This window comes from Centruroides sculpturatus, unplaced genomic scaffold, assembly GCF_000671375.1.
Source record: "Centruroides sculpturatus isolate CEXI.00-Female unplaced genomic scaffold, Cexi_2.0 scaffold180, whole genome shotgun sequence".
In the NCBI taxonomy this organism is placed as follows: Eukaryota; Metazoa; Arthropoda; class Arachnida; order Scorpiones; family Buthidae; genus Centruroides; species Centruroides sculpturatus.
Window position 1 is genome coordinate 635,427 of NW_019384918.1, and position 27,443 is coordinate 662,869.

At 30.9% G+C, this 27,443-nt stretch overlaps 1 protein-coding gene across 1 annotated transcript; it reads right to left on the reverse strand.

Moving 5' to 3' along the window:
* Positions 1-26,949, reverse strand: LOC111631818 (thioredoxin reductase 1, cytoplasmic-like). Its single transcript, XM_023376129.1, has 16 exons — positions 26,753-26,949; positions 22,272-22,332; positions 16,822-17,045; positions 13,434-13,506; positions 12,167-12,235; positions 11,978-12,025; positions 7,161-7,303; positions 6,960-7,075; positions 4,520-4,745; positions 4,364-4,456; positions 3,313-3,389; positions 1,766-1,919; positions 1,552-1,659; positions 1,338-1,433; positions 478-612; positions 1-388 (listed from the first exon to the last, which is right to left on the reverse strand). The coding sequence occupies exons 1-16, from the start codon at positions 26,885-26,887 to the stop codon at positions 326-328; spliced, it is 1,821 nt and encodes a 606-aa protein (XP_023231897.1). The 5' UTR covers positions 26,888-26,949; the 3' UTR covers positions 1-325.
* Positions 26,950-27,443: the final 494 nt, after the last annotated feature.

The window sequence follows — 27,443 nt, forward strand, 5'->3', positions numbered from 1 at the left end:
TAGTGTTTCCAAAAAATATTTATTAATATTTTACAACGCCAGCGGAAACTATAAAACACTTTAAATGATGTAAAGGTTTTTCATGCTTGCTGTATTTATAACTGTTAAAACAAACTGGACAGATGCATCAAACCAATCTCACCCTCTTCAGGTTTAGAGATCTGTTATCATACTAATTAGTCACCTGTCGTGTTCGTTTTTTTTAAAGGAAAATTGTATCCCCATTAATCGAAAATGATCCATATCCTAATTAAATCAAGCTTTAATTTGAGTTTAATTGCAAATAGGTTAGGAACGGATCGATTCGAGAAATGGGGATTTAACTTCAGCATCCCTTCATTGACAGTTCGGCCCCCGATGACTTTGTTGTTTTAAGAGTTGTGAATAACTGAAACGAATAAAATTTTACGAATGTATAATAATTAATACTATTAAATGTAACAAGCATATATTTATGTTTTGTCATTTTAAATTTACCTCTGCACAAGTTGGATGTATGCCTATTGTGGCATCTAACTCCTCTTTTGTTGTGCCCTTCTTTATCGCTACTGCAAATCCTTGAGTGACTTCTCCGGCATTTGGACCCAAGTAATGGAAACCAATGATTTTTTCCTACGAAGAAAAATTTTAGATTCTTTTAATTCTCATAAATCCTATTTTTAGTAACTTAAAAACATATAAATATTTTTGAATGTAAGTGTTAGAACAGTTTATAATTTATTATCACAAGATTGAAGATTCTGTTTACCAAGAATTAAAAAAAAATATTCATTAATTTATATTTTCAGAAATTATATACAAGACATTATTCTATTATAAGGAGAAATGTCCAAATGTTTACGAAAGATCTACGAAAACTTGTAAAGACTGTATTTTATGTTAAATCGTTCGTAATTTGTCCGATATTTCGACTTGAAATATGCTCAAGAATTTTAAACCATTTTCTAATTTGTTTTTATTTTTCATTTATTAGTAGAATTAAATTAAAACGCTCTCATTTTTTAATGCCGATTAACATAAAATTAGTGAACAGATTAACTGCTAATTACTATTTCGATGGCTTTAGAAAGTGAAATGTTTTCTGTTCTTTTTTTTTCGTTCTGTGGTGATTGAGATTTTAATTAATGCACAACAAATTTCTGAATTATTCCAAATTTTGCTAATTTTATACAATTTTATAATTTTATTTACGGAGTAGCGTAATTGGCAACGTATCTGGCGCGGTAAGCGGGAGTTGTGGGTTCGAGTTCCGCTCCGGGCAATTTTTTTCTTCTTCCGGTAGTTCTAAATTGTTTAATTAAAAACTATAACTATTAAATTTAATATAGTCCTTTTACATTTTCGTTTCGAAGACAAATAATTTTTGCATAACAGGCAACTTGTTCTCTATGAGCAATTTCCCATTCTAGAGGCGTGTATAGTGTATGGTAGACCTGAAAAATATAAATGTTTAATCAAATATACTTCATAAATTATAACATTTTCACTTAAATAAATAATTATAAAATTGTACTTTTATCTTAAAACATATTTTAAAATGTCAATTAATACCTCAATGTTATCACGTCCAAATTTTTCTATAGCTGCTTCTTCAGAATAACCAACGCATCCGTATTCTAACGGAGTGAACACTGTAGTAGGTACATTTATATAATCACACTACAAAAAATACACAAATTTTTATTAAAAAATATTCCAAATTTTACAGCGTAACTTCTGAAGATTTAAATTCGCATTTTAATAGTTTGTTTTAATCAATTCTTACTTGAATATTGCTTCCGGAAAACATTCTTTTTGCTAACAACATCCCGGCTTCGATCGCCACCGGAGTAAGCTCGGGTTTTCCTTCAAGTACATCTCCAATTGCATAAATATTTGGAATGTTAGTTTGTTCATTAATGGCTGGAATCTTGAAATTTCTGAAACCAAAATTATTTTCAGTTAATTACTTTAATTTCTTAACTAAATTCTATAGAAAAGAAAATATACAGTAGTATTTATTGGAAGGTTGAAGAGAGAAGTTCAAGAAAGCAAATAGAAAAATTATCAAATTAAGATAAATCATAACCCCTGATCTGTATAAAGGGTCAAAAAATTAATTAATTACTCTATGATAATTAAACTAAATGTTTTACATAATAATGCAAAATCAAAATTTTACACAGGATGGTAACAAGTCTCTCCCTGGCCATTTATTTCAAAAAATTTGCTGATGCATACTGTGATTGCACAATTAAATGCCTACAATGCTTAAAACAAATGCAAATTTCCATCTCCTCCTGTTGTAATCTCAACATCTAATGAAAAGAGTGCAACATTGCCCATTATAAAATTTTAGCCCATGAAATATATATACTATTACCTTCTAGTACATTCCAAAATATCAAGAGAGATCCTGAAACAGTAATCAAATATAATAAATAAATGCTTCACTGCATAATAGAAATGCAATGTGGGTGTGGTTGACTAAGCAATTAGGTTTAATTAGCAGTGATACAAATATGCAAATGATCAGATCTAATAGAAAATAACAATCATCATTATACAAAACAGCACTAACCTAATCATATCACTGCCAATGTAAACCTAACACAGCTTAGTCAACCACTTTTACATTACAGTTGTGTTTTGCAGTGAAGCATTTACCTTTAATATTTGACAACCTGTTTCAGGATGCACTAAAGGGTAATAGTATATATTTTTTCACGTGCTACAACTTTGTAATTGACAATGTTGTAGGGGCTAAGATTACAACAATGCAGTTTAATAGACGGGCTGGAGGATATTCGTATCGTTTGAGCACAACACACAGCATGCATCAGCTAAAAGTCTACAGTCTACAACGCCCAATTACTTTTGAAATAAACTACTGGAGAAAGACTCGTTACCACTGTACATAATACAAGATGTCCAAAAATTATTTGTACAACTTTATCCTGTAATGAAATTTATGGTAACACATATAGGATTACTAAATTAGAATTTTAAGAATCTATATTTTCCAAAGTTTCTTTTATTAAAGAATCAATGTTATAAACATTTGATATATGCACCATTAGTGATTTGCAAAACATTCCATCAATATTCCAAATGGTGCCATGTACCTTGCATCAAGGTCCAATATGGTGATGTGCCATCTTATTGAAAAATGGTGTGTGGACGCAGTTTAAGTTGCAGACAAAGTGTTGCAACATGCCCGGGTAAGTATTGCGATCGCTATTGATTCACTGAAGCAATAACTTTCTTAATGTTTTGAGTGTAAAAAAAAAACAGTTTACATTAAGCATTAAAAATTTTTCTTAGAATACTTACTTAGGATTGATATTAACTCCCACTTTTTCCAATCCTATGTCAGTTGTACACGCATTCCTTCCAATTGCAAAAATAACCTAAAAATAAACAGTTATATAAAATGCATTTTAATTGTGATCTTGGTATATTATAAAAATGAAAAATACATTAAAAATATAGTTTTGTCTACATAAAATACATAGGAGAAATTTAAAATGCTTTCACTTTTCATTATGTCCAATAACCAGAAACAATAGTCCCAAATGCAGAGATGTACTTTTATTCAAAATGGCTATGTATTTACACAATAAAATACATAGATCTTCTTAAACTGTTTTGCTTATTTTCACAGAGGTGTGAGGTTTTGAATGAGGTTCAAACTCTGCACCAAATTTTGTTGAAAAGCTTTCCACTTAGAAAAGGAATTTCATAATAAGAAAGGTTTATTTTCACAATGTGAAAATAAACCTTTCTTGGATTTGATTTCCTGACAAACTCGGTATTGGGTGACGGCAACAAACACCACACACCTTTACAGAGGCATAGCTTCTAATGAAAGTTTGTCTCTGTAATGGAAGATTGTCGTTCCTGGTGATAGTAGAAACTAAAATGTCTATTGTGTCCAAACTATTTTATCGCGTAAATATTGTCAGCCATTTTTTATTGAAATTCACCATTTTTTTTAATGGGGGTTTCTAAAGGATAGCATTTGTGTAAATAATTTCTGCAATTAGGATGACTTGAAACACATTTCAGCAAGCACAGTGGCTATCAGACAAACAATGCTGCAATAAATGAGTAGATATATGTCATGGAGTGGATATTTGCCTCCAGATGGAGGATGGATACTTCCAGTATCTACTCTTAAAATTTCTGAGTACAGTTGATGGATTGTATACATTTTGTTCTTTTATACTTTGTGCACACAGGTCATGTTTTATTAACGAAAAAGTTTAGAAAGATTGAGAAAGGAAACTTTTGGGACATCCTACATTTGCTATAAACATAAATTAAAATATAGTCTCCAGTAATAGCTAAAGAATCAAAGTTATAGAAAAATAATTTAACTTACAGTATTGTATTCATCAACTACTTCTTCACTGGTTTCAACCATTTTACCAGTTACTTTTAAACGTCCAGGTTGTCCATTTTCTAGACATTCAATCTATAATTACAATAGTTTAATTCATATAAATTTTAACTCTGCATAAAATTCGCCCCGATTTACCTTTTCTGGGATACATTTTCGAATAAATTTAATTCCTTCTTTTTCCATGTAATCGCCTATTCTATTAGCCATCTCTTGATCAAAACCACGTAGTAAAATAGAGCGCACCATAACGGTGACATCTAATCCAATTCCATGGAGAAATCCAGCACATTCTAAAGCTACATAAGATGCACCAATCACTAACGTTCTTCCAGGACAGTACGATAGTGAAAATAAATCGTCACTGAAAAAATAATAAAAACAAATCTTTAATAAATATTCGATTCAGTTTAATTTATGCCATTAAAGTGGAAAATGTAGTTGTTTATTACTAAAGAGAAAAATTTATATATCATCCTTATTTTCTTGTATTCTAGATCAGTGATTCTCAAACTTTTTCGATCCACCGCCCCCTTTGTTCCATAAAGTTATACCCAACGCCCCCTAACCCATTTTCTCTTGTGTGAGAAAAGGATTGGAAATATTCTTATGAAAACTTTTCTATGAATATCACACTTTGTGCCCTTACTGTGCATTGTTCTCATCATCTGGAAACCATTAAACGCAATGTTTCCTCTTATCAGCCCCAATTTTGCCTTTGGTCACCGTTCAATACCCTGCCTCTATCATAGATCTATTCATCACGCCAGAAGGGGGCGTTATTGCTTACTTTGAGAAACGCTGAGCTAAAATAAAAGTCAATGTGTTAGAAATATTCAAGTTGTGACCTTCAATAAAAAATAAAAAATATATAAAATGTCAACATTTTATATATATTCCGTCAAATTTTTATATATAGAATTTGTCTGCTGTCGCCCCTCTATATTTCCTTAACGCCCCCCAATGCTGTTTGAGCCTTCTACTGCCCCCCTGAAAGCCTCCAGCGCCCACAAGGGGGCGTTATCGCCCACTTTGAGAAACGCTGTTCTAGATGAATTAATTATAAATTTTATAAGGAGTATAATTAAAATATTCTTGTTTATGATGATGTGCCATGACTATGCACGAATAAAATGGCGGCTACAATGGCTAATACATGGATCTGCCTCTGAGTGAAATGAACTTAAATCAAATTCAAATAATTAGAAATTTTTCAGGATAATGTGGTTCTATCCATTATCTGTCTAAATCCATATTAAGTACAGTGATACCCCGAACTTATGTGATAGGTGGGACCGAGCAATAACCGCGTAAGTCAAATTCACGTAAGTAGGGGTATAATTTCACAATTTGTGTAAAACCCAAGTTGGATGTATGTAAGTTAATAAATGTTCTCGTTAATCTTATCTTGTCTTTTGATTCGTTCACAGTTAGAAGAAATCACTACATAGTCTCTCAAGTCTCTGTAGATATAACAAACACAGAAATAAATAACACAAAATAAATTGTGGCTATGTGTCGATTCCACGCGACACGTCTGAACATGTAAGCCAAATAATAGTGTGAGGGGATTGAGTAATCGAGAGTTGCTTGGCGCTCAAAGAAAAGGCGAATCAACACGATTTGAAAATCGCATAACTCCGAGTTTGTGTAAGTCGGGGTGACGTAAGTCGAGGTATTACTGTATATTAAAATGATGAAAAGATTAAAAAAAACCAAGAATACAAGAATAGATTTACTTAAATTTGATATCTAAACAGGATGAAAAGAAACAGTATTTATTTCTTTAGTTATTTGTTACAGATTTCTAAATGCTTTATAAATTTTATCAATTTAAAATGGTAACAATGAAGGTGATTCGTCAAGCTCTATTTTAAAAGATATAACATGTCTTTAAAACTGATGTTGTTACATCGTTGAGGATGGATACGAGTACATTTGTAATCACAATTATTGTCGTTGAATTTTCTTCGTAAACAGTAAAATTGTTTCTACGAGACAAAAAATAAATGTTTGACGTTGCAAACAATTCAAAACAGAATATAAACAAAATTATATTTTGTTTATGTTCTGTATTTATTATAGTAAAATTGGTTTCGGTATATGCTGTTTTCACTTAATGATGCAGTTTCTAATAATCTATCGACGATATTAAGTAAGGATTTGTTGTGTATTTTATTTACTTTTGAAAACTTCTGTATATAAAGTTTCAACTTCAAATCTGAAAAATGATGGTTCAAGTATTTTATTCATTGCTGCAATAAATGTGGATCACAAACCAGTCTCATATTTAGACATAAAATATTAGATATGTTTATTATCATAAAATATATGCTAAATTAAAAAATATGAACCAATGAACATCACTAAAAGTCTAATTTTCTATAAAATTTATGATATTAAATATACAAGCAACAAATAAATACTTTGTTCCTCGAAATCAACAGTCAGTATTTACATATAATTCTGTGTAGAGTAAGTAGAGTAACTATCATATTTTCTTCTATCTTTTCATATTTAAATAATTGCACTTATTTAATACCAGTGATCATAACAGTCTATTACAATAAACTATTACCTGGTTATTCCGTATTCCTTAGCTCCGGGACAATCCGGATAACGAGGTCGTTCTCCTGTTGCAATAATGACCTTATCTGTAGTGATAAATGTTTCTTTTCCTCTTTTATCAGTTACCTGTAAATAAAAGTTATACTTTCAATTCTTTAGTAGTAATATAAGAAACTTAATAAGAAATTAAATAAATATATATTTCTCATACCTGCAGTTTGTGAGGACTAACAAACTGTCCGTAACCATTAATATACTTTGCACCATTCTCTCTTAGAGCTACTCTGTATTTCCAATTTAGGGAGTGTATATGATCTTGTATGGCATTTTTCATTGCTTCCCAATTATGCTTAACTAAATATAAAATTTCAAAATGTATAATAATTGTTTCATATTAATATTACATAATCTGAAAACAACTCGCTTGCATAAATTAAAAACAATTCAACAATTTATTTGATGTTACCAAATGAAACTCACAATTATAAGGCTATTCAATTCCCTTTATTATAGAATATGATTAATCAATTCATGTATTGTTGCTTCAAAATGTGCAGAAGATTGTATATTACATACAGGTTCATAACACGACAATTTTATTAAAATACAGGAATTCAAATTGACGCAGTCAATCTTATGTAAATCCAATACAATATTTCCAAATTATGCAATTCGCAGTGAATAAATATCAGAAAATAATCGTACTCTCTATTAATTATACGATAAAATAAACCATTTAATGCGCATCTGGAAGAACTGCAAAAATGTCCCCAATTTCCTTATTAGCTTCTGCAAGAATTATCATCATTTTCTTTAGTTCTTTCACCACTTTTGCAGCTTTTCTTCCTGTTTACGAGCTACCATAACTTCCTTGTATCTCTGGGCTGCAATTCAAGTTGAATGGATAAACTATTTTAATACATCCAATTTCCCCAATCTACTAGCTTACATGATTATATCATGTAACTTAAGCTACAAATATCTCTTCTTTTTGCTTTCCCATTAAGCATACTTTGTGGAAAATGTCTTTGTATTTCTTAGCAATTTTAAATCAACTGTAGAATCATTTATCTAGTTATTAGCCATAAGACTTTCTAATGTAATATCTAGCAGTTTTTGTGCTCTCTCTCACTATTCCTTGTATAACTTTTAGACAAGATCAATTTGTATTTCAGTGGCAACTTTTCCAAGAATTTGGTGATTACAACTCAGTTTGCACAGTCTTTTCAAATTTCTAATATCACTGTCAGTTACTCCCTTCATTCTAACTTTCCTAATTTTCTGATCTTAAGTGGCACATCAAAAGTTATTATACTATTACTATTATTTAAAAAGTATCTCAAGTTTTAAAAACAAATTTAATTTTTTTATTAGAAAAACTTATTAGATTTCTTGTGATTCTACATTTAAAATTTTTCACAAACCAGTACCAAGTTACAGACAATGGACAAGTTTCCTAGTAAAGCTGCTGGAGGGTACTTTATACATTTGCAAGCTTCGAAAGGCTTTGATTGATATCCACACGAAACACTTCTATACCTCAGCTACTCGGCATTGTTTGGCTCTTTGTATATGTTGTTTGGTATTAATAAAAATGTTTAGTTTGAAACAATGCAGAAATGCGGCCGAGACTATAAAATATCGCAGGTAGCTGATCAAGAAAATTTAATATTGCATAAAAATGCAATTACCTATATGGTAAACAATAATAATAGAACATGTGCACTTGCCATTATTAATAAATGTGAAAATGTTTATGTTGAAACAGAAGATTGTGGAATTGCATTTCTAATTTTTCTGTCACAATTTTCATTTGAGGTACAGTATAACATATATGTATAATTTATGGTGGCAACCATCTTAACTTCTGTCTTCAGTGCTTGTGAACCTGCACTAGCACTACAGTGGGTTTCTTAAAGCAGAAGTAGCTTAACTGTCTTTTAACAAAGTGGCTTCGTTAGGAAATGCACCCAATATGCTCTCTCTAAAGCAGCATTTTAATCAAATATGTAGGAAAATTTATCTCACATATGAAGCTCTGCAACATAATCTTTATGAAACTATCGGTTCTACAATCACAGCATAAAGCTTCTCTAATAATACAATAGAATTTTGTAAGATGATCACGCATATAGGACAAGATGTGACTTTAGAGATCAAAATAAAGAAAATTAAATTTATTAATACAATTCTAATTTTATTTCGTTTAATCACAAATCAATTACTATCAAATGCATGTATTAAGGCAAACAACCATGTTTGCCTTAATATGTGATGAATGGAAAATAAAACCAAAAACATTATAATGCACAAGACCAGAAAAAGTTAATTTCTTAATGATTCGGAATGTGCTAATACAGCAGAGCATCGATTATCCAAAACAATTCGGTACTGGGGTTGCTCGGATAACTGATCATTTACAAAAAAAATATATTAAACACAAAACTGTACTGTATATATTTTGTATCACATGTCTTACAAATACATACCTCACAAAGTAGTATATTAAAGTAGGCCTATAGTTTAGGTTCGCAGGGAGGGAGGGAGGGAGTGCTGCAGCGCCACAGCACTAGCGGAAATTTGAATTTGTTGAATGGAACGCTTTCAGTTAACCAATGTTTCGGTTGATCGGTATTTGGATAATCGATGCTCTACTGTATTCCTTAAAAATAACAATTTAACTAATAAGAAATAACTACATTTATAATCATTGCTAAGTGACCTGTATTTCATTAATGATTTTAGAAATAACAAACTATTTTCTGCAAACGAATGAGATGCACAGTGGTTTTAATTGGTGGACGTAGGATTAAACTTATAAACAAAGGGGAGTGTCTTAATTTGTTTATAGTAGGTGCCAACTTATGATAAATAGACTGTAGACCTATAATGGCAGCATGAACTACACATGGTTCACAGAAATTATCGCAAAAACACTTTGGGTTTTAGACCAAATAACCACAGATCTTAAAAAAAAAAAATTTATTTGGAACTGGGGCAAAAGGACTGGCACCGGTACAATGCACGTGGTAAGAATGAACTCGAGAGCAATGCAAAGAATCCTTTGCTCGTGCGTATAGGACTACCTGGGTTTTCGAAGCAGTGCAAAATGAATGAAAATCTCATCTTATACACAAGTAAATATGATATTTAGCTTAATTTAAAAAAAAGAAAAGTTTTTAAAATAAAATAAAATTTACAAATTTGTGTAACATTAATAATATGAGATTGAAAATAATAGAGGGTAACTGATAAGTATACATACGTTTTAGTTTTTATTGTTCAAATTAATGTAAGAAAAGTAACAAATGAAGAGAATATGGCTAATAAAATATACACCAAGTGGCCAAAAAATTACACACACCCCTTATTTGAAAGTAAATCAGTCCAATGGTGATGTAGAGTGACATAACAATGCAGAGTTGCTTATGTAAGGTATGCTCAGCTTTGGACAATGTAGTTATCATGGAAGTTAATGTCAAAATGGGAAAGACGAAAGATTTAAGTGATTTTGAACGAGGGATGATCGTCGGTGCAAAAAGAGCTGGTGTCAGCATCTCTGAAACGATAACTCTCTTAGGATTTTCTCGCCCAACAGTAACTCGGGTGTATAGAGAGTGGCAGTTGAGAAAAAAACTTCAAGCGATAAGGACAATTCTGGTCGAAAAAGATTGGTGAATGAGAGAGGTGAAAGACAATAACACGACAAATTACAACTGAATTCAATGCACTTGCATCACAAAGCATATTTCAACACACAACAAAACACACTTTTTAAAGGATGGGCTTTAGCATCAGGAGACCATCAAGAGTGCCTTTGGTATCACAGAAAAATAGGAAAAGGTGCCTGTTGTGGGACTAGGAACAATGAAATTGGTCACTTGAGGACACTGGAAAAAAGTAGCCTGGTCCGGTGAATCTCATTTCCTGCTCCATCATGCAGATGGCAGGATCAGAATATGGTGCAAACAGCATGAATTCATGGACCCCTCTTGCCAAATGACAACTCTTCAGTCTGGTGGCAGTGGAATTATGGTGTGGGGAATGTTTTCCTGGAGTTCACTGGATCCCTTGATATTTGTGGACACATCTCTGAATAGAACAGCTTACGTCAACATCATTGCCGATCACGTACCCTCATTTATGGCTGTAATGTTCCCTGATGGAGATGGTCACTTTCAGCAGGACAATGCATTTTGTCACTGTGCTTGATTGGTCTCAAATTGGTTTGAGGAACATCAATCATAGTTTAACCTGCTTCTATGGACAGCTCAATCCTATGGAGCATTTGTGTGACAAAGTCGAAAGATCACTTCAAAGCTTGGAAACGCCACCATCCAATCTGACCCAACTTAGAGCTGAAATTATGTTAGCACGGGGCCAACGTTCCTCAGCAACGGTATCAGTAACTTGTTGAATCCATACAAAGAAGAATATCAACTGTGATCAGAGCTAAAGGTGGACCAACTCGTTATTAGAGTGTGTCTCTAATCTTTTGGCCACTCAGTGTATTAGCCTGTTATATAATGAGAAGAAATTAAACTCAAACATTATCTATAGTGCAAATGTAATAATTTGCCTGCTGTATACAAACATTTCATCCATCATTTCCTTTATTCTGTTATTTTCTTTAATTTATTTTGAAATTGAATATCCTTAATCAGCAGCATCTATTGGACAAAAGCTGTTTATATGAATCTTATAAATCATTTTTATTTATGAAAGTATCAGTGCCTATAAGCAATTTTTCTGATAATCAACAATCTATGAAACCATATGTATTGGAAGTTCAGTAATCACAAGTGTTTTATTTATGAATAATAACTGTTATTATTCAACGATACCAATTAAATTACGGGTACTACATATTCAGACAAAAGACAGAAATCCGTCATAATTAGCATTTTATCATAAGACAATGTGAATAATTAAGATATTCCTGTTTTATGTATTATGAATTATATATTTCTATTTCATATACATACACACACAACTTATAAACAAGTAGATATTAAAAAAAAAACTTACCATCTGGAATTTCCCAACCATAATGTCTTGCGTCTTTAATTGATTGACCTGGAGAAAAAAAAAAAAGCAAAACAATGTCAATTTTAGTTGAGAAAGATCTTCAAAAATACAGTAAACTAGACATTAAAGTTTTTAGCATGCCGTCACAATTTAATTATAATAAATAAACTATTTATGTAACAGACTTACCAAGTATTGCAGCTTGATGCATCAGTTTCTTAGGAATGCAACCAACATTAACACATGTTCCACCTAATCCTAAATATTAAATAAATCTGAAATTAATTTCATTATAACTTATTATAATTTTTTAATATTTGTTAATTTTTTTTAATATCTGACAAAACTAAATATGTAAATTTAAAACATTTACCAATAAACTAAATATGAATGATACATAAAATATATGAAAATACTGCTTTAATGTTTTTAATGGAAAACTGCAGAGATTAATGCTGTAAAGACCATTGATATTAGTATTGCAAGTGTCGATAATTAAATTTCCTCTATGAATATCAATATCTCATTTTAAGTTTCCATTCAAATTAGTTAATTATAAATCATTCAAGCAACATGGAGAAAAGCATTAACATTCCTTTTTTTGAACTGCATTTATATTTGTTTTGAGATGATAACGTAATAGTACACGGAGAATAGTGTAATACAGTGTTTCTCAACGGAGCGATATCGCCCCCACGTGGGCGTTTTTCCATGTTGAGGGGGCGATTAGTAACAATTTATATTTTAAGGGCGAAAAATAATTTTCTGGGTGATATAGTAAAACATTATATTAAGAATAATTAGATATTTTATTCGTTATATTGTACAATAATTAAACAAATAACATTATACTAGTCACTAGTCTATTCGATGCAGTACGAATTTGGCGTTAGCCTCGGCCCTCAGCATCGGAATTTTGTAGTGAAGGGGGCGGCGATTCGTTAGAGGTTGAGAAACACCGGTGTAATATATATCACCAACATTTAAATATAAATACAGACACAGGATAACACAGTTCTTCATAGTTTTATTACCGTTACAAAATAATTCAATAATTTACGATTAAATATGATATCACATGATAGTAAAGTATTTTTTCTCACTCTTCTGAAACTGTTTAGTACAAAACAATGCTATCTTGTCGAACATCTTTATTTCATAAATCACCATTAAATAGATTATTTCCTAAATTGCCATTTCCATAACAAAGATGTTTAGTCCAAAGTAGTGCTTACATTGTCAATCTTACAGAGAACTAAGTAAATTAAATGTCATAATGCAGTTCCAAAATTAACTAAAGTACATTTCTTAACAAAATAATGTGTTTGCAAATGAGAAATTATTTAAATTGAGCAACTAATTTAAAACATAAGTAAATAAGCATAATAAGCTAAGCTACATACATACATAATTTTAGGATTTAACTAAAAATATAAGTTAAAAATTAAAATTTTACCCCAAGATGTTCCAATTGGGGAAGGTTTCACAAAATCCAAAACTGCTACTCTCTTTCCTAAGGTAGAAGCAGTCTGAAAAACAAATATTCATATTATTACAAACAAGTATTATTATTAAATACAATAAAACCCTGCTAACTCAATTTTTTCAAAAAAACTGTACAGCAATTTAAAATTTCTTGACAATAGAAAAATTTTATTAATAATTATAACGATAACTATTCGTAAGTCTGTAATATTGTGCATGATATTCTGCAACTAATACAACAGTATTTCTAGCACGAACAAAATAACATTACTCAGATGATTTTACAACAGGCAGCAGATTCTTGTTAGTGCAAATGATCAGTTAATATCACCAATTTTTGGCGTCCTAGCAAAAAGCCTATACTATATTGTACGAGAGCGGTTTTTTCAACCTCCGATGGTCCATAAAAAAAAGACAAGTGTAAATAACAAAATGAATTTATTACCAAAAGTTAGGTACAGACATGGTTACTTTTCGACATAATCACCGTAAAGATCGAGGCATTTGTCATATCTGTGGACGAGCTTTTCCATCCCTTCTTCATAGAATGTTGCCGCCAGTGAATTGAGATGGCTTTAACAACGTTGTTTTGAAGATAGTCATTAGTCTCAAACTTCTGCCCTCCTAGCCATGTTTTCAATTCAGGAAAAAGGTGGAAGTCTTCAAACATTAAAAAGTTCCAAGCTGGTTGGAAGTTCATCACCATCTTAAGAAACCCAGCATATAGCCCTGATTTGGCACCGAGTAACTTCCACCTCTTTCCTGAACAGAAAAAGTGGCTAGGAGGGCAGAAGTTTGAGACTAATGACAATGTTCAAAACAACGTTGTTAAAATCATCTCAATTCACTGGTGGAAACATTCCATGAAGAAGGGATGGAAAGCTCGTCTACATGTATGACAAATGTCTCAATCTTTACAGTGATTATGTCAAAAACTAACCATGTTTGTACCTAGAATATTACATTTTGTAGAAATCTTAATAAAACAATAAATTTAGCTGGATTTTCGTATTTAGAATTTGGCTATCTTTTTCAGGTTTAAGAATTTTCATCTGGCAACAGCATATTATATGAAAGGATCGTATATTCTTTAACGCAACATCTATTTTGGGGATTTATTTGAAATGTCCTAATACTTATTAATTCAAATTTTTACAAGTAATAAGAATGAAGGAAGCAATAGTGAAATTGATGAATTGTAATAAAACATTTTCTATACAAAAGATTCTCATGTTGGTGACTGTTTTCATCAATTTATTCAAACTCAATGAGCAATCATTTATTGTGACATTATTACAATGCCAGGCTGCAATTTTTAATCATATTTTTAATTTATTTAATTTCAAATATATGCTCTCCACCTCAAATTAGTGGCAGCTTGTCCCCTGAACATCATAATTTTCCTGTTAACAATAGAGTCATGCTGGGTCATCTAACTCTTTTCCAAGGAAACTTTTTTAATTGAAATTACATGACTTCCAGTTTGTGTTGGAAGTTCATGTATGGTTAAATCAGGGCTTCCTGCCCCTAATACCCCATTTGCACTGAGCATTTTGATCTAGATTGCGACCAAGGTCGACGACTATGCCGTGGTATGACCTCTCCCGACTGAAACGAGGTTCAATAGTGATCGACTGGAGAGAGTTCTCGAAACTAGATCCAGTCATAAGAGAGATCCCACAATCCCACGCACGCGAGAAAATACAAGATGGCTGCGGAACACATGTTAGGCTATCGACAGAGAAATAAAAAAGACATCTGGAGAGACGATGACATCTGTCTATTATTAAATATATAACAAGAAAAAGTATTTATTTCTAACCAAAACTTCCATTTTGTTTGTTGGTGTTTGTGACTTACCGCATAGTTATGTCAGTTTTATGATCGTGTTGTAAGGAACCAAGTCCGAGTGTTATTTTTATTTTGCTTTTATTATATTTTGTTTGGGGCTTATGTTTAGTTAGGACGAAGGTTTCCTCACCCATCACCTTAGAAAGTTAAAAAAGAGAAGATAAAACCAACTCACCGACAACGCAACGAAAGCGCCATAGCTAGCAACTGCACTCACATGCACGCTCGAGCGGCAGATAGTAAGCCCGCACTGAAAGGGGGGAAAAGACCCTACAGACTTTTAGGAGACTTGTTAAACCTTAAAGGAAACATCCCGATAATTGTTTAAGAAAAGACTGTAAAAGGTTAACAAAGTATTGTCGGGAATTTAGCTACCAGATAAACAAGAAAAAAGTGAATGTTACGTATAAGTATGTAAATGAGCTTACAACTACAAATCCTAACCATCACCTCAATTATACTAGGAACCTTTTTTTCTAACTCAAGACTTTCCTATTCCTCGATCCACAAATCGAAACTGCCAACACTTTGGACTATTTCCTATTGGACACCTCGTTCACTGCTACCAGCAGACTACGCTTGATCCTTTCAGGAGCTCACCTCTCCTTTCTTCATTTGAGCTACGCTATTTATAGTCTGAGGTGACGTCACAGTTTCTAAGTGAGACACTCCCCTCATTTACATACTTATACGTAACATTCACTTTTTTTCTTGTTTATCTGGTAGCTAAATTCCCGACAATACATTGTTAACCTTTTACAGTCTTTTCTTAAACAATTATCAGGATGTTTCCTTTAAGGTTTAACAAGTCTCCTAAAAGTCTGTAGGGTCTTTTCCCCCCTTTCAGTGCGGGCTTACTATCTGCCGCTCGGGCGTGCATGTGAGTACAGTTGCTAGCTATGGCGCTTTCGTTGCGTTGTCGGTGAGTTGGTTTTATCTTCTCTTTTTTAACTTTCTAAGGTGATGGGTGAGGAAACCTTCGTCCTAACTAAACATAAGCCCCAAACAAAATATAATAAAAGCAAAATAAAAATAACGCTCGGACTTGGTTCCTTACAGTGTGTAATAACCAGGTTCTTCTCGAGTGGACTGCCTGTTTGAACAGCACGACGTTCGACTAGTGACAGTCACAATCCAAATTGTAGGTAAATTGAGATCGAAGTGAGTCGTGGATTGTGTGCGAACATAGTATTACAGAGGCTGATTCTAACAAGAATCTACAGTATATGTACATCTTAGAATCAAAATGACTGTCAATTTTTTCTTCTGAAACTGATATTGTAACATCCTGTAACTGTTTTGAACAATGTATAATAATTAAGGAGAAAATGGAGTCGTCATAAAGTAAAACAAATAAAATATAGTTCAAATAAAAAATACAAAACGTCTACTTTTATATTTCGATAACAACTCTGCTATAAATGTTAAATAATTATATAATTCAGTGCAATTTTTTTAGTTAAAAAAAATTTTATTTGAAAACATTTTTCCTTTTTCACATTACTTACTTTTGCAGCAGAAATTCCTCCTGAACCACCACCCACAATAACAAGATCAAAATCATAGTTTTCTTGCTCAGTTTCAATCTGTAAAAGTTGTTTCAATCTTCCTTCACTGTGTGCTTGAAATGTGTCATCGCAACCACCAATAAAAACTTTGTTTACAAACACTTGAGGTACAGTAGATTTTCCTGTCATTCCCGATAGTATTTTCTGGAGTTCTGGACCATCATCTGTGGAATTATAATTTATTTTAATGTCTTAAAAATCATATTATACATTAATCATTTTTTAAAATATATGTCGGGGCCGTGATTTTTGAGGATATTAAAATCCATTTTTAAAGAAGATTGTTATATCATTTCCGTCGCAATAGTCAGAAAAACATTGCACCAGATACAAATCGAATGACTTCTCTGTAAACAAATAGATGAGAATTTTAACAGTCAGTTGTGAAATGATAACAACCAATTGTGAAAGGAGAGCAAATTAAGCGACTCCATTATGTCAATGAAAGTCATTGTGGAACTAACAGCCGAGAAAGTAACCTTCGTATTCTAAATAACTGATGATCACATGACCAGGTTCCCACGCAAATAACATAAAAAGGACAAGACACCAGGAGTTCAGGACATTTGTCATAAGGAAGAGAGGAAGTTATACACTTGGTGCCATATCACCACGGATATCCGTAAATGAACATCCTCGGCCCATAAACAACAACAACTAGAAGACTCGTCATTCATTGACTATGAAGATCCCATAGGATAGAACGAATGCCACATCGACTATCAACTAATATTAGCGATATTAGTAGATATCTGTAAACTCTCTCTCCATGTTGAGAAATTATTCATGCCCCACACGGCACAGGAACTAGAATAGTCACCGCCTTGTAAGATTTTTTATCTAACCGCATTTAATCATCTACTGTATAATCCTTATGTAGATCATAGATTAGAGTTTTATTAAACTGTTTTGTTATTTGTTAACCTGTCTATCTGTCTTAAATCGAGTGAAAGACACCTATCAACGTACCCTCTCACCCTCCCACTCATTAATCGTGTTACAAATCACAAGTTAGGATGCAATTTAAATCATTCTAAACTTATCTTAACCGGTGTCAGCATCCTGACAGGTCTAAGATCTTGCGATCTTTGGCCTCTACATCATTAAAAGCCATTCTCAGACAACGCGAGCAGTCTTTGCCAGACTGTAGCCGATTAAGTGGTTGATAGGGACCCCCTACAGCCCCGTTTCTCACATATATAACTAATTTGACAAAGCAGTTTAACCTATTTTTTTTATTTAATTGCTTATGTATAATTCTTAAGTATTTCCAAAAAAGATTATTCCTTCTGATCAAAAGATTAAAATGAATTGATCTAGCTTATCAATTCATTTTAATCTTTTGAAATCCACACATTTATAAGAGGTTTCACTATCAATCTGATTTTAAAATAAAATGAAGACATACTCTGAATGCTCAATCAATCATTCAAGTTACAGCTTACTAAATTACATTACATTAAAAAATGCAAATGCTAATAACCTTTTACTCTATAAAGTAAAACTTCTTTTTTTTAAAAGTGAATACAGTGGTGCGTCATATAACGTACGCCTCGAATAACGGACGTTGTGAACAACGGACTTTCTGTTTGGCTGTTACGTTAGGCAAACAATGGACTTTCAGCGAACAAGTGTGAATGATGTTTCCACTCTTTTGCCATTGCCAATGACAATCTGCTATTTTTATAATATATTAGTATTATTAGAATATATTATTAGTATATCTGAAGCACAGAGCTCCCGTTGAAATTCGGCTTGCTCCCTTGTTTATTACGTACAGTACTGTACATCACCTCAGTGCAGGGTATTTACATTTATTCAAGTATTGTGCAAACATTTCACATTTCTGTATTTTCAACAAATTAAATAATAGAAAAAAATAATTTATTTGCAAATTTAAATACATATTTTCCATTCAGTTATTTAGCTATCTTTGCAGCAATAATATTTATAAAGCGTTCTTCATTTATCATTAAAAATGAAAAGAACAAGCCTGAAATATTTACGTTTTGAAATTCTTTTTGTCCGGTTAACTTAGAAAAAACAATGATAAATTGAAATTAGATCTTAACTTCTTTAGGGAACCAGCTTCTGGGTTTAAAATATTTATGCTGTTTCTGACACAAAATTTATTACTTTAATGAAGCTGACCCAAATAAAGTTCTGAATGTACATAGCGATAAGAACCGAAAATTTTTTCAAGTGTTGTGACTCCGCCACCTATTACCAAACTAAATCCGACAATTCGCGATAATTTAATTTTTAATTGAAATTTTTCTGCTTTTAGCAGTCATAAGAAAATTTTAATACAAAAAAGACAATTTTCAATCCAATAATAAATGCTCAATTAGAAGTTATATAGTTTATTTCTTCTCATATTTTTCACTAATTCATACAATTTATGCCAATGTATAAGATCAAATATTTTAAATTGCAAATTAGTAATTTAGTATATATTTTTTTGAGAAAATATAATATGAAATTCCCACATTTAACAATAAAGAAATACAGTAGAGCATCGATTATCCGACCCCCGATTAACCGTCACATCGGTTAACCGACCGTTCCAGTCGGCAAATTTCAAATGTCCGCTAGTGATGCGGCATTACAATATTTGGCTATGTCTTGGCTCCTTTAATATTATTTTTGTTAAATTTTTGCGTGTTTTAACTGACATCAATGGCTCGACCATTGAAGGGAGGCCAATATTTAAACGAGACTTAATTTTCTAATTATGAGTGGTTGTTTGTTTCGTGAGCAATAAAATAATTTAAAAATAATTTTTAACGACACAATAGCGACGATTATTATTTTAAAAAAATTTGTTAGGCTAAACATCGATGAAAATTCAATGCGAAGTTGGTTAATAGCGATATATTAATAAACTAATTACATGGGATATACTAATATTCTAATATACTATACTAATAATGTATTTTTTTCCTTCTTTTCGGTTATCCGACCAATCTGAGTCCCCAATTGAGTCGGATAATCAATGCTCTACTGTAATCCCGTTAATCAAAAGTACAAAATTATTAGAAAAAGAAAGCATCTTGTTCAATGATAAGCATCACACAAAATATAACAGAACTCTTCACACACAGATATTTAAACTATAAATATAAAATGCATCATCATATTATAGAATTTATATTTTACATTATCATATTCTAGTTATACTTATAATCTTATCTAATTTTATAAAAATAAAATGTAATAAGAATATATAATAATAATTTTTAAATCTTACATAATAATACACTTATTATAGGAGAGAAAATCAATAATTAAAATGAATGATTAATAATAATAGCTTTTATAAAAATAAATTATCTGAATCATCTCAACATTATGACTACTATTGAAACTATTCTTCTGATTTGGTGTATGATAATATTAAAAATGAACTGTTATTTATGACGTAAAACTTATCTTTTAGTGATGGGACAATTAATCGGAATCGAGAAAATCTCAGATTCTTCCACATTTCATAAAGAAAATTAATTACTTGTTTCACTCAAAAGATTAAAAATTTTTTAAATTACGATATTAACAATTAAATATTAGTTTATTGGATACTTTCGTGTCGACAAAGCAGAAAGTATGTGACGTCTGTCATGGTTAAACTGTTCCCATTTTAGGGGAGATAGGGTGACTTTAGAGTTGTCATCTGACCGGGTTGACCAGCAATCTGTATTCTGTATACATGTATATAGGTTGTTTTACACACCTTTCTGTTACACCCTGTATATTAAAAGCAAAGTTTGTGGGACATTTTGCAGCAAAACAATTTGAAATGTAAATAAAATTATATTTTAATTGAAACAATATTATATAAAATTGTATCTATTATTTAGTATGTTTACTTATAATGATAAAACGACTCTCATTATAATCATGAAAGTTTGTGATGATTCACAGATGCTGTAGTACGTCGAATTTTCAAATGCAATTCACACAATTCTGAGTAAAATTACTTGTTCGCTCTAAGTTTAATGCTGTTTTGAGTTAAAAAAAAATTGATTTTTCAAGACAAATCGGTCTAGATATTCATGGCTGAGTGAATGAATTCAAAAATTGGTTAACTTATGATGATATTTGCTCACTTGCTAAACCTCATTTAGTATTAAATACGATGAAATTAAATCATTTACAAGACATGCATTTTTTTCCTCAAGCTTCTCATAATGGGCATCTTCTCATTTATCTTCTCCTCCCTGCAATCATGGCATTGGCTAATGAAGCAGTTTCCAAAGATGGCGATGCTAAGGAATGTGATGGGGCAATTCTTTGAGTAAAAAGGGAATTAGCTGTAATTTCTTTGAGGATAATGTAGCAATACTAACTTTATTCGAATAAGATTACAAATTTATTTTGTAGTATACGATAAAAGCATGCGTATCAACATATAAAATGGAGAATTTTCACGTTTCTTTCGAAAGACTGATTCTAAATTTCCCAATCACTTTCTATTCTTCAGCTTAATGTTTATTAATTAATGAATGTACCGTGCTCGTAATGCAAATCATTTATTTTAGTTTAGAAAATTAACTTTAGAAAGTACTGTGTATTCAAAAGAATAGGAATCGGTATCGAAAGTGGGAGAAATTTTTGCATCATCCCATCACTAATATCTTTACATAAAATTCGTATTTATTTGTTTAACATTTATTTTATTGAATTATTAGACTTACAGCACTCGGTTTAATTAGAAGTTATAAATTGAAATGCTCTTTCATTATAATTAATGTTTAAAAAGTTACGAAATGAATTATTTAAAAATAAGTTATTAATTCTAATTAAATATTCATATAAGTTTATGTCTATTTTTAAATAAGTATTATGCAAGTTTAATACATTCTTAATATTAAGTAGTAGTTTTTGAAATCAATTTTGAATATTAAGCTTGTATAATAGCAGAATCGGGACAAACTGAAAATATACTTAAATTTTTTCAAGAGAAACTAGCGATGAATTGTTAGCATGTCATCATTAAGCTAAGAACTATTAACAGGGTATTCACCTATCGGTGTTTTTATACCTGCTGTAAAAATGTTCCAGACTGAAAATAACCATTCAACTATGATTTAGTGTTCTGAGAAGCAGTAGTATTTAATATTGTCTTTCCTAGAAATTTAGATCAAGCTCAGAATTCAAATATTCTGCTGGAATTAATTTAACACATTTAAATTATTGTTATTTCACTTTCAACTGCAATTTTAAAAAATTTCAAATGAGCTGAATTATGGTAAAATAACACGTTGCATACAAGTATATATAAGCGCAATTTTTTTGATATATATAAAATAATAAAATTAATTTTAACATTTTATTAATAGCAATAAAATGCTTTTCACAAAATATATAAAAATGTAACGCGAGAAACTTACCTATTTTATCCAACTCTAAAGCATTGTATTCGACAGGAAAAGAAGTGAATAGATTTTTTACCTGTTAAGAACAAATTATAAAAATTTTAATTCAATTTTTCTCCGCTCTCAATTATTTAATAAATTTAAAATGTACAAGAGAAAACATTTATATGATAGCGAGGTTGCGGCCGAAGTTTTCAACGCAAAAACGCAAACGTTGGACGTTCAGTGCCGCCTTCTTGTAAGCTTAGAAATTTGACAATGGCGTTTGGAACATCAATGGAATCATGCTCGACGTTCACGTTGAAAATGTCGGCCGCAACTTCTCTAATAATTTCATTTTACTTCTATTCTAACCTCTTCGCAAATACATCTGTTTTATGAAGTGTGGCTTTAGTAAACTACCAAATACAGTAATTTATATATCCCAAACATTCTAGATAATGGTATAAGTTTAATATTTTATCGTAAAAACTTGGCAAGAAAATATAGCGAGTGATAATTTATTTTTAAAATATACCATTATGCTGATATAAGTTAAATGTTTTCATTAAGGAGAAATCCAAGTATCAGGTATTTAATTTCAGTATACACGATTCTATGAATTATAGTAGTTTGTAATTTCGCAAGTTTTTACACTCATTCATGAATCAGCATTTTTCAGATTTATATTCTATCCATTTTATATCAAACAAAGTAAATTGATAATTCTTGTAAAAAGCTCAGACGAGTAATACAATTATTCATTGAACTATATGGAGACTTAAATATATTATTTGTCTAAAAAATGGTTATGTTTCGAAAGAGTACTTGTACATTGTAAAATATATTTAACAGAATTAAAATTAATGTTTCCTAAAGTTGTTATTTTTTAAATCAAATGATTAAGAAATTTCCAAAAATTTCACTGGTTTTTTTTTACCCCAAATAGTCACAAAAGAAAATGATAAATCAATTTAAGTAAATAAAATAATAGCAAGCAACACTTAGGCAATCTGCCAAGAGGGAGTGTCTTCTGGGAGAAATTTCTATGGGGAAACTGAGTTGTAGACATGAGGAAAATCTGGAAAAACCAAATAAATTGACCCGCTGGTCAGATGTGAACCCGTGACGAGCTATCAGTGTTCAATGGTTTTACCAATTTGGCCATTGGTGAGCATCTATATACATATTTCTATTATAAATTACTTTTTAGATAAAGATGATCTTAAGCAATAAACAAATAAAACATTAAGTAAAAAGATTAGACAAAATAAAACTCCCATTTTTATATATTATATATATATACACACACACACACCTACATAAATCTTCTAAGGATGGAATACACTTTATTTAAATGAGGTTATTAAAGTCCTGTTTCTAAAAATCAAAGATTAACAGTAAATATTCATGTCTCAATATGTAAAAGTTATTATTGTACTATTGATGTTTTCTTGCTCGATTTCATTTTATTTCAAACTCAAATAAAGCATTCGGAAGAAAATTTAACTAATAAAAATAGTCTGCAACTGTTAAGAGATTTTGACGATAGTATTCCGAATAACCAAAGCCAAACAATACGGCAATCGTTTGGCTTTGAGATGTTTATATAGGTATTTCAAATAAATTTTAAAAAAATCAAACATTTGTTTACAACAAATAAAAGGAAATTTCTATCTCTTTGAAAGGGCAAAAACCTATTACTAAGTGCAGAAACAGTCACTAATATTCTAAATCTTAAATTTCTTATAATACAAATCAAATTTTTGACAAATATTTCAGAAATAATAAACAGAGTAATTTAAATCTATAGAGATTTTTAAAAATTATATAAAAACTTAAATAAGTTATCTAGGAAGTCACAATTTAAGCTAACATCCTGGATAAATATTTCATTTTCTGGAAAGTCATGCAAAGCACACATTTAGTAATACGTATTTTAAAGAATTATATATCGCAATAAAATATTTGAAACCCGCACATAAAAATACATACTGAGAAATTAAATCTCTAAATAATTACATTTCAGAATTATGTTGCTAATATAAAAAAGATAAAATAAAACAAAGTAAGATTAAATTACTTAAATTAATATAAGAATGAACTAATAAAGTAAAAGCTTTTCGATCTAAAGCTAAGTAAATTCTTATTTGATTCAACTGCTACGGCATTAACAAATAATTGACCTTAACAAGTATTAGGCCTATATAAAATCGTCCTCCAATAGTCATGCTGCATAGATAAAAGAGAAATTGCAGTGTTATATGTTAAAATTAAAGCATACGTTTTATGTAATATATAATGAAAGTGCTATTAATCATTATATACGTCAAAAAATCAATCATCTTTTTGAAAAATCTATAAGCAGGTAGTAATCAGAAAAGTAAACAGACGTGAATGATGATAGAAAAATTACATTGAGGTGAGCAAGTTATCCTCTTTTATGATAAAATAAAAATTAATTAGCATATATTAATGTACTAAATTTTTGATAAATATGATATTTTATCTTTTAATGTATAACCAGTTACTGTTTTTATCAATGATATAAAGGATCATAATAATATATATGACATAGTATCTCTGCGTTTCTTTATGCAGCGAGAGTGTAGCAAAACGATGTCACGAGCAGTGTTGGCCAATTAGAAACCAGTTTCAGCGTGTTCGCCGTAAAGCGCTTCTTGAGCGCTGCATAAAAGAAACGCGGGGTACATCAGGATTATATAAAACTTTTTCTATTGAGAAATAATTTGCATTCATTACACAACTCAATTTTGCGACTAATTTACATTCTACGTTAACACAGGAAATTACAGAGGGGGAAATTCTAAATTAACAAAAAAAATATGAAAAGTTAACTAGAAACAAAAACCAGACTCCACACCTACACAAAAAAAAATATTCCATGCCAATACTTTATGTATAGAACAGAAATAATATCAATTATTATTATATATGTTATTAATAATTAATTAATTAATTTGAAAATATGTTAAACGACAAATATATAATTATTTCTTTAGCTAATAATTCATCTATGTTTATAACAGTTAAACCAAAATACACATTCATAAACAGATTAAAACTAGAATTAGAAAAAAAATAATATTTTCATCTATTTCTAATAAATTCTATAGTCATTAATATTTGTATTTTACATAGAATAATAGTACCAATAATTTTCTTTCTTGATAGTTCAAATAATGCTTATGTCACTGTGTAAAAATGTCTATTATACTACTATAAATTTATAATTTAATAAAATTTCAGTTCTAAATTTTAGGCTATAGAAAGCCTGTTCTGAATCATACATAATAGCAGAAGGAATAAAAAGTAAAATTACATTTGCCATTTAACTGTAAATTTCCAATTAAACAGTTTGCCTATTCATGAAAGTTGCTTCTTCAGAGTTTAGTAATACCAATAATGCTAAAATGTATTGTTTGGATTCATTAATTGAAATACCCCTATTCAACAATGTCTGGAAAGAAATTTAGCAGTCCAAATGAAAAAAATTTAGCACCAAAACTCATGGCCTACCATGAAAAACAAAGTTTTACTTGTACAAGACACTCACATTATACAGAGACCGTAACAATGAAAGGGATACTGCTAATATAGTCTCCCATTCTAAAAGGTATAAAACGTGAAGGTAATAGCGTGTTCGACAGCCAACCGTAACCGAACTCTGCGATGCTTCTCAAATGCAACGCAAGTCTTTCAAGGCTGCCAAATTTGCAACATATCCTCGATAAACCACACTTTTAAGTATCCCCGCAACCAAAAATATCGCTGATTAAGATTGAAGCGTGCTAGAAACGGTAAGTTTTGGGTAGCAATTTAGTTTTACAGAATTGTCTTCCGCACGTCCAGAAGCGCAACCGTACAAAATTAGTTTGCATTTAGATGGCTAAATTTCTCTACACGGCACCGAATAGGGTACTTTAATACAATCACCGTTATATATTTTACAGTACGTAATTATATAGTATTGCGTATTTAAAATTTATACGGTGCTGTCCATAAACGTCCGCGCAGGAAGGGGTAGCGGTTAAGACAACTAAGACAAAGGGATGGGGGTTGAGCTTTAGTGGACGACCGAAGAGGGGAGAGGTTACAGAAACTTGGACAAACTGGGTGAGAGGAGGGGAAATGAAAATTTCAATAAGTAATTTATGGATAGCCCCTATACAGTAATGTTTTATATCATTGTTTGTATTGAATTATATATATGTAGTATCTTAAAATCCGCTAGAAAATTTCGTGATCAGAACGGTTTAACACGTGATTGAAAATCTCTTGTTAATTGTATTGTTGTAAATGACGCAAGTCAATCGTAACAATACGTACCTTCGTACACAATACAAACGATACGGTTGAATTTTTCGTTTGTCATTTTTAAATTTTAACTAAAAGAACACTTAATTTAATCGTGTAAAGAATAAATGTATGTATAACAACCACTAAAAATATCTAAAACAGTCAAAAATTTGAAGAAACAATGGAGTAAAACTCACCTTAACACAAAAAGGACAGTAGGATTTACTAAAAATCATCACTTTATTAGATTGAATGAGGTTATTGATGTTAACTTCCATCTGTTTTGGAGCAACCGGCGCCATTTTCCAGCACCGGAACAACCGCCTCCACATGAAACGAATCAAACAATACTTTATACACGGGGTCAGTGTTACTACAGTATTACCTTGTCGCACTACCGCAGCGCCCCCGTCTTCTTCATTCTGACGTCACGGAATGACCGAGCATATTTTCTGCTGATATCACACGGAAGATTCTCCATTTCTATTATCTTTATGCAATTTATTGATAAGCAAATATTCGTTTATTAAAATTCTGAAGAATTTAAATACGCCATATTTATTTTTACTTCTTCAGACTCGATACAGGTCACGCTAAGATCAAGGATAACGTGTCATCCCGGGATTCTCGGAATTTATTATTTTTTTTTTGTTGGAGAAATTAGTGTTAAAATATCCTAAATCGAGATTTATTTACGTAGATAATTACGATAAAACGTGGTATAATTTTTTTTTATTTAGTAAGGTGTGTTTTCTGCAAAGCGCCTCGAGCGTGTCTGGAATTTTTTTTTCAATGGAGAAAAAATTGGGTCAAACAAGAAAAAAACTTTAATTTTTTCCTTTTAAACTCGAATAAATAGACGCAAAATTCCAAATTAAACTAAAATTT

What these genes read in the sequence shown, in the direction of transcription:
- LOC111631818 (XM_023376129.1), bottom strand. Translation starts at nt 26,887, where the DNA reads ATGTGGAGGCGGTTGTTCCGGTGCTGGAAAATGGCGCCGGTTGCTCCA. An exon ending in TTTAGAGTTGGATAAAATAG is followed by an intron (nt 17,046 to 22,271) that starts GTAAGTTTCTCG and finishes ATAATTCCACAG; the next exon opens with ATGATGGTCCAGAACTCCAG. An exon ending in GGAGTTAATATCAATCCTAA is followed by an intron (nt 1,920 to 3,312) that starts GTAAGTATTCTA and finishes TTTTGGTTTCAG; the next exon opens with AAATTTCAAGATTCCAGCCA.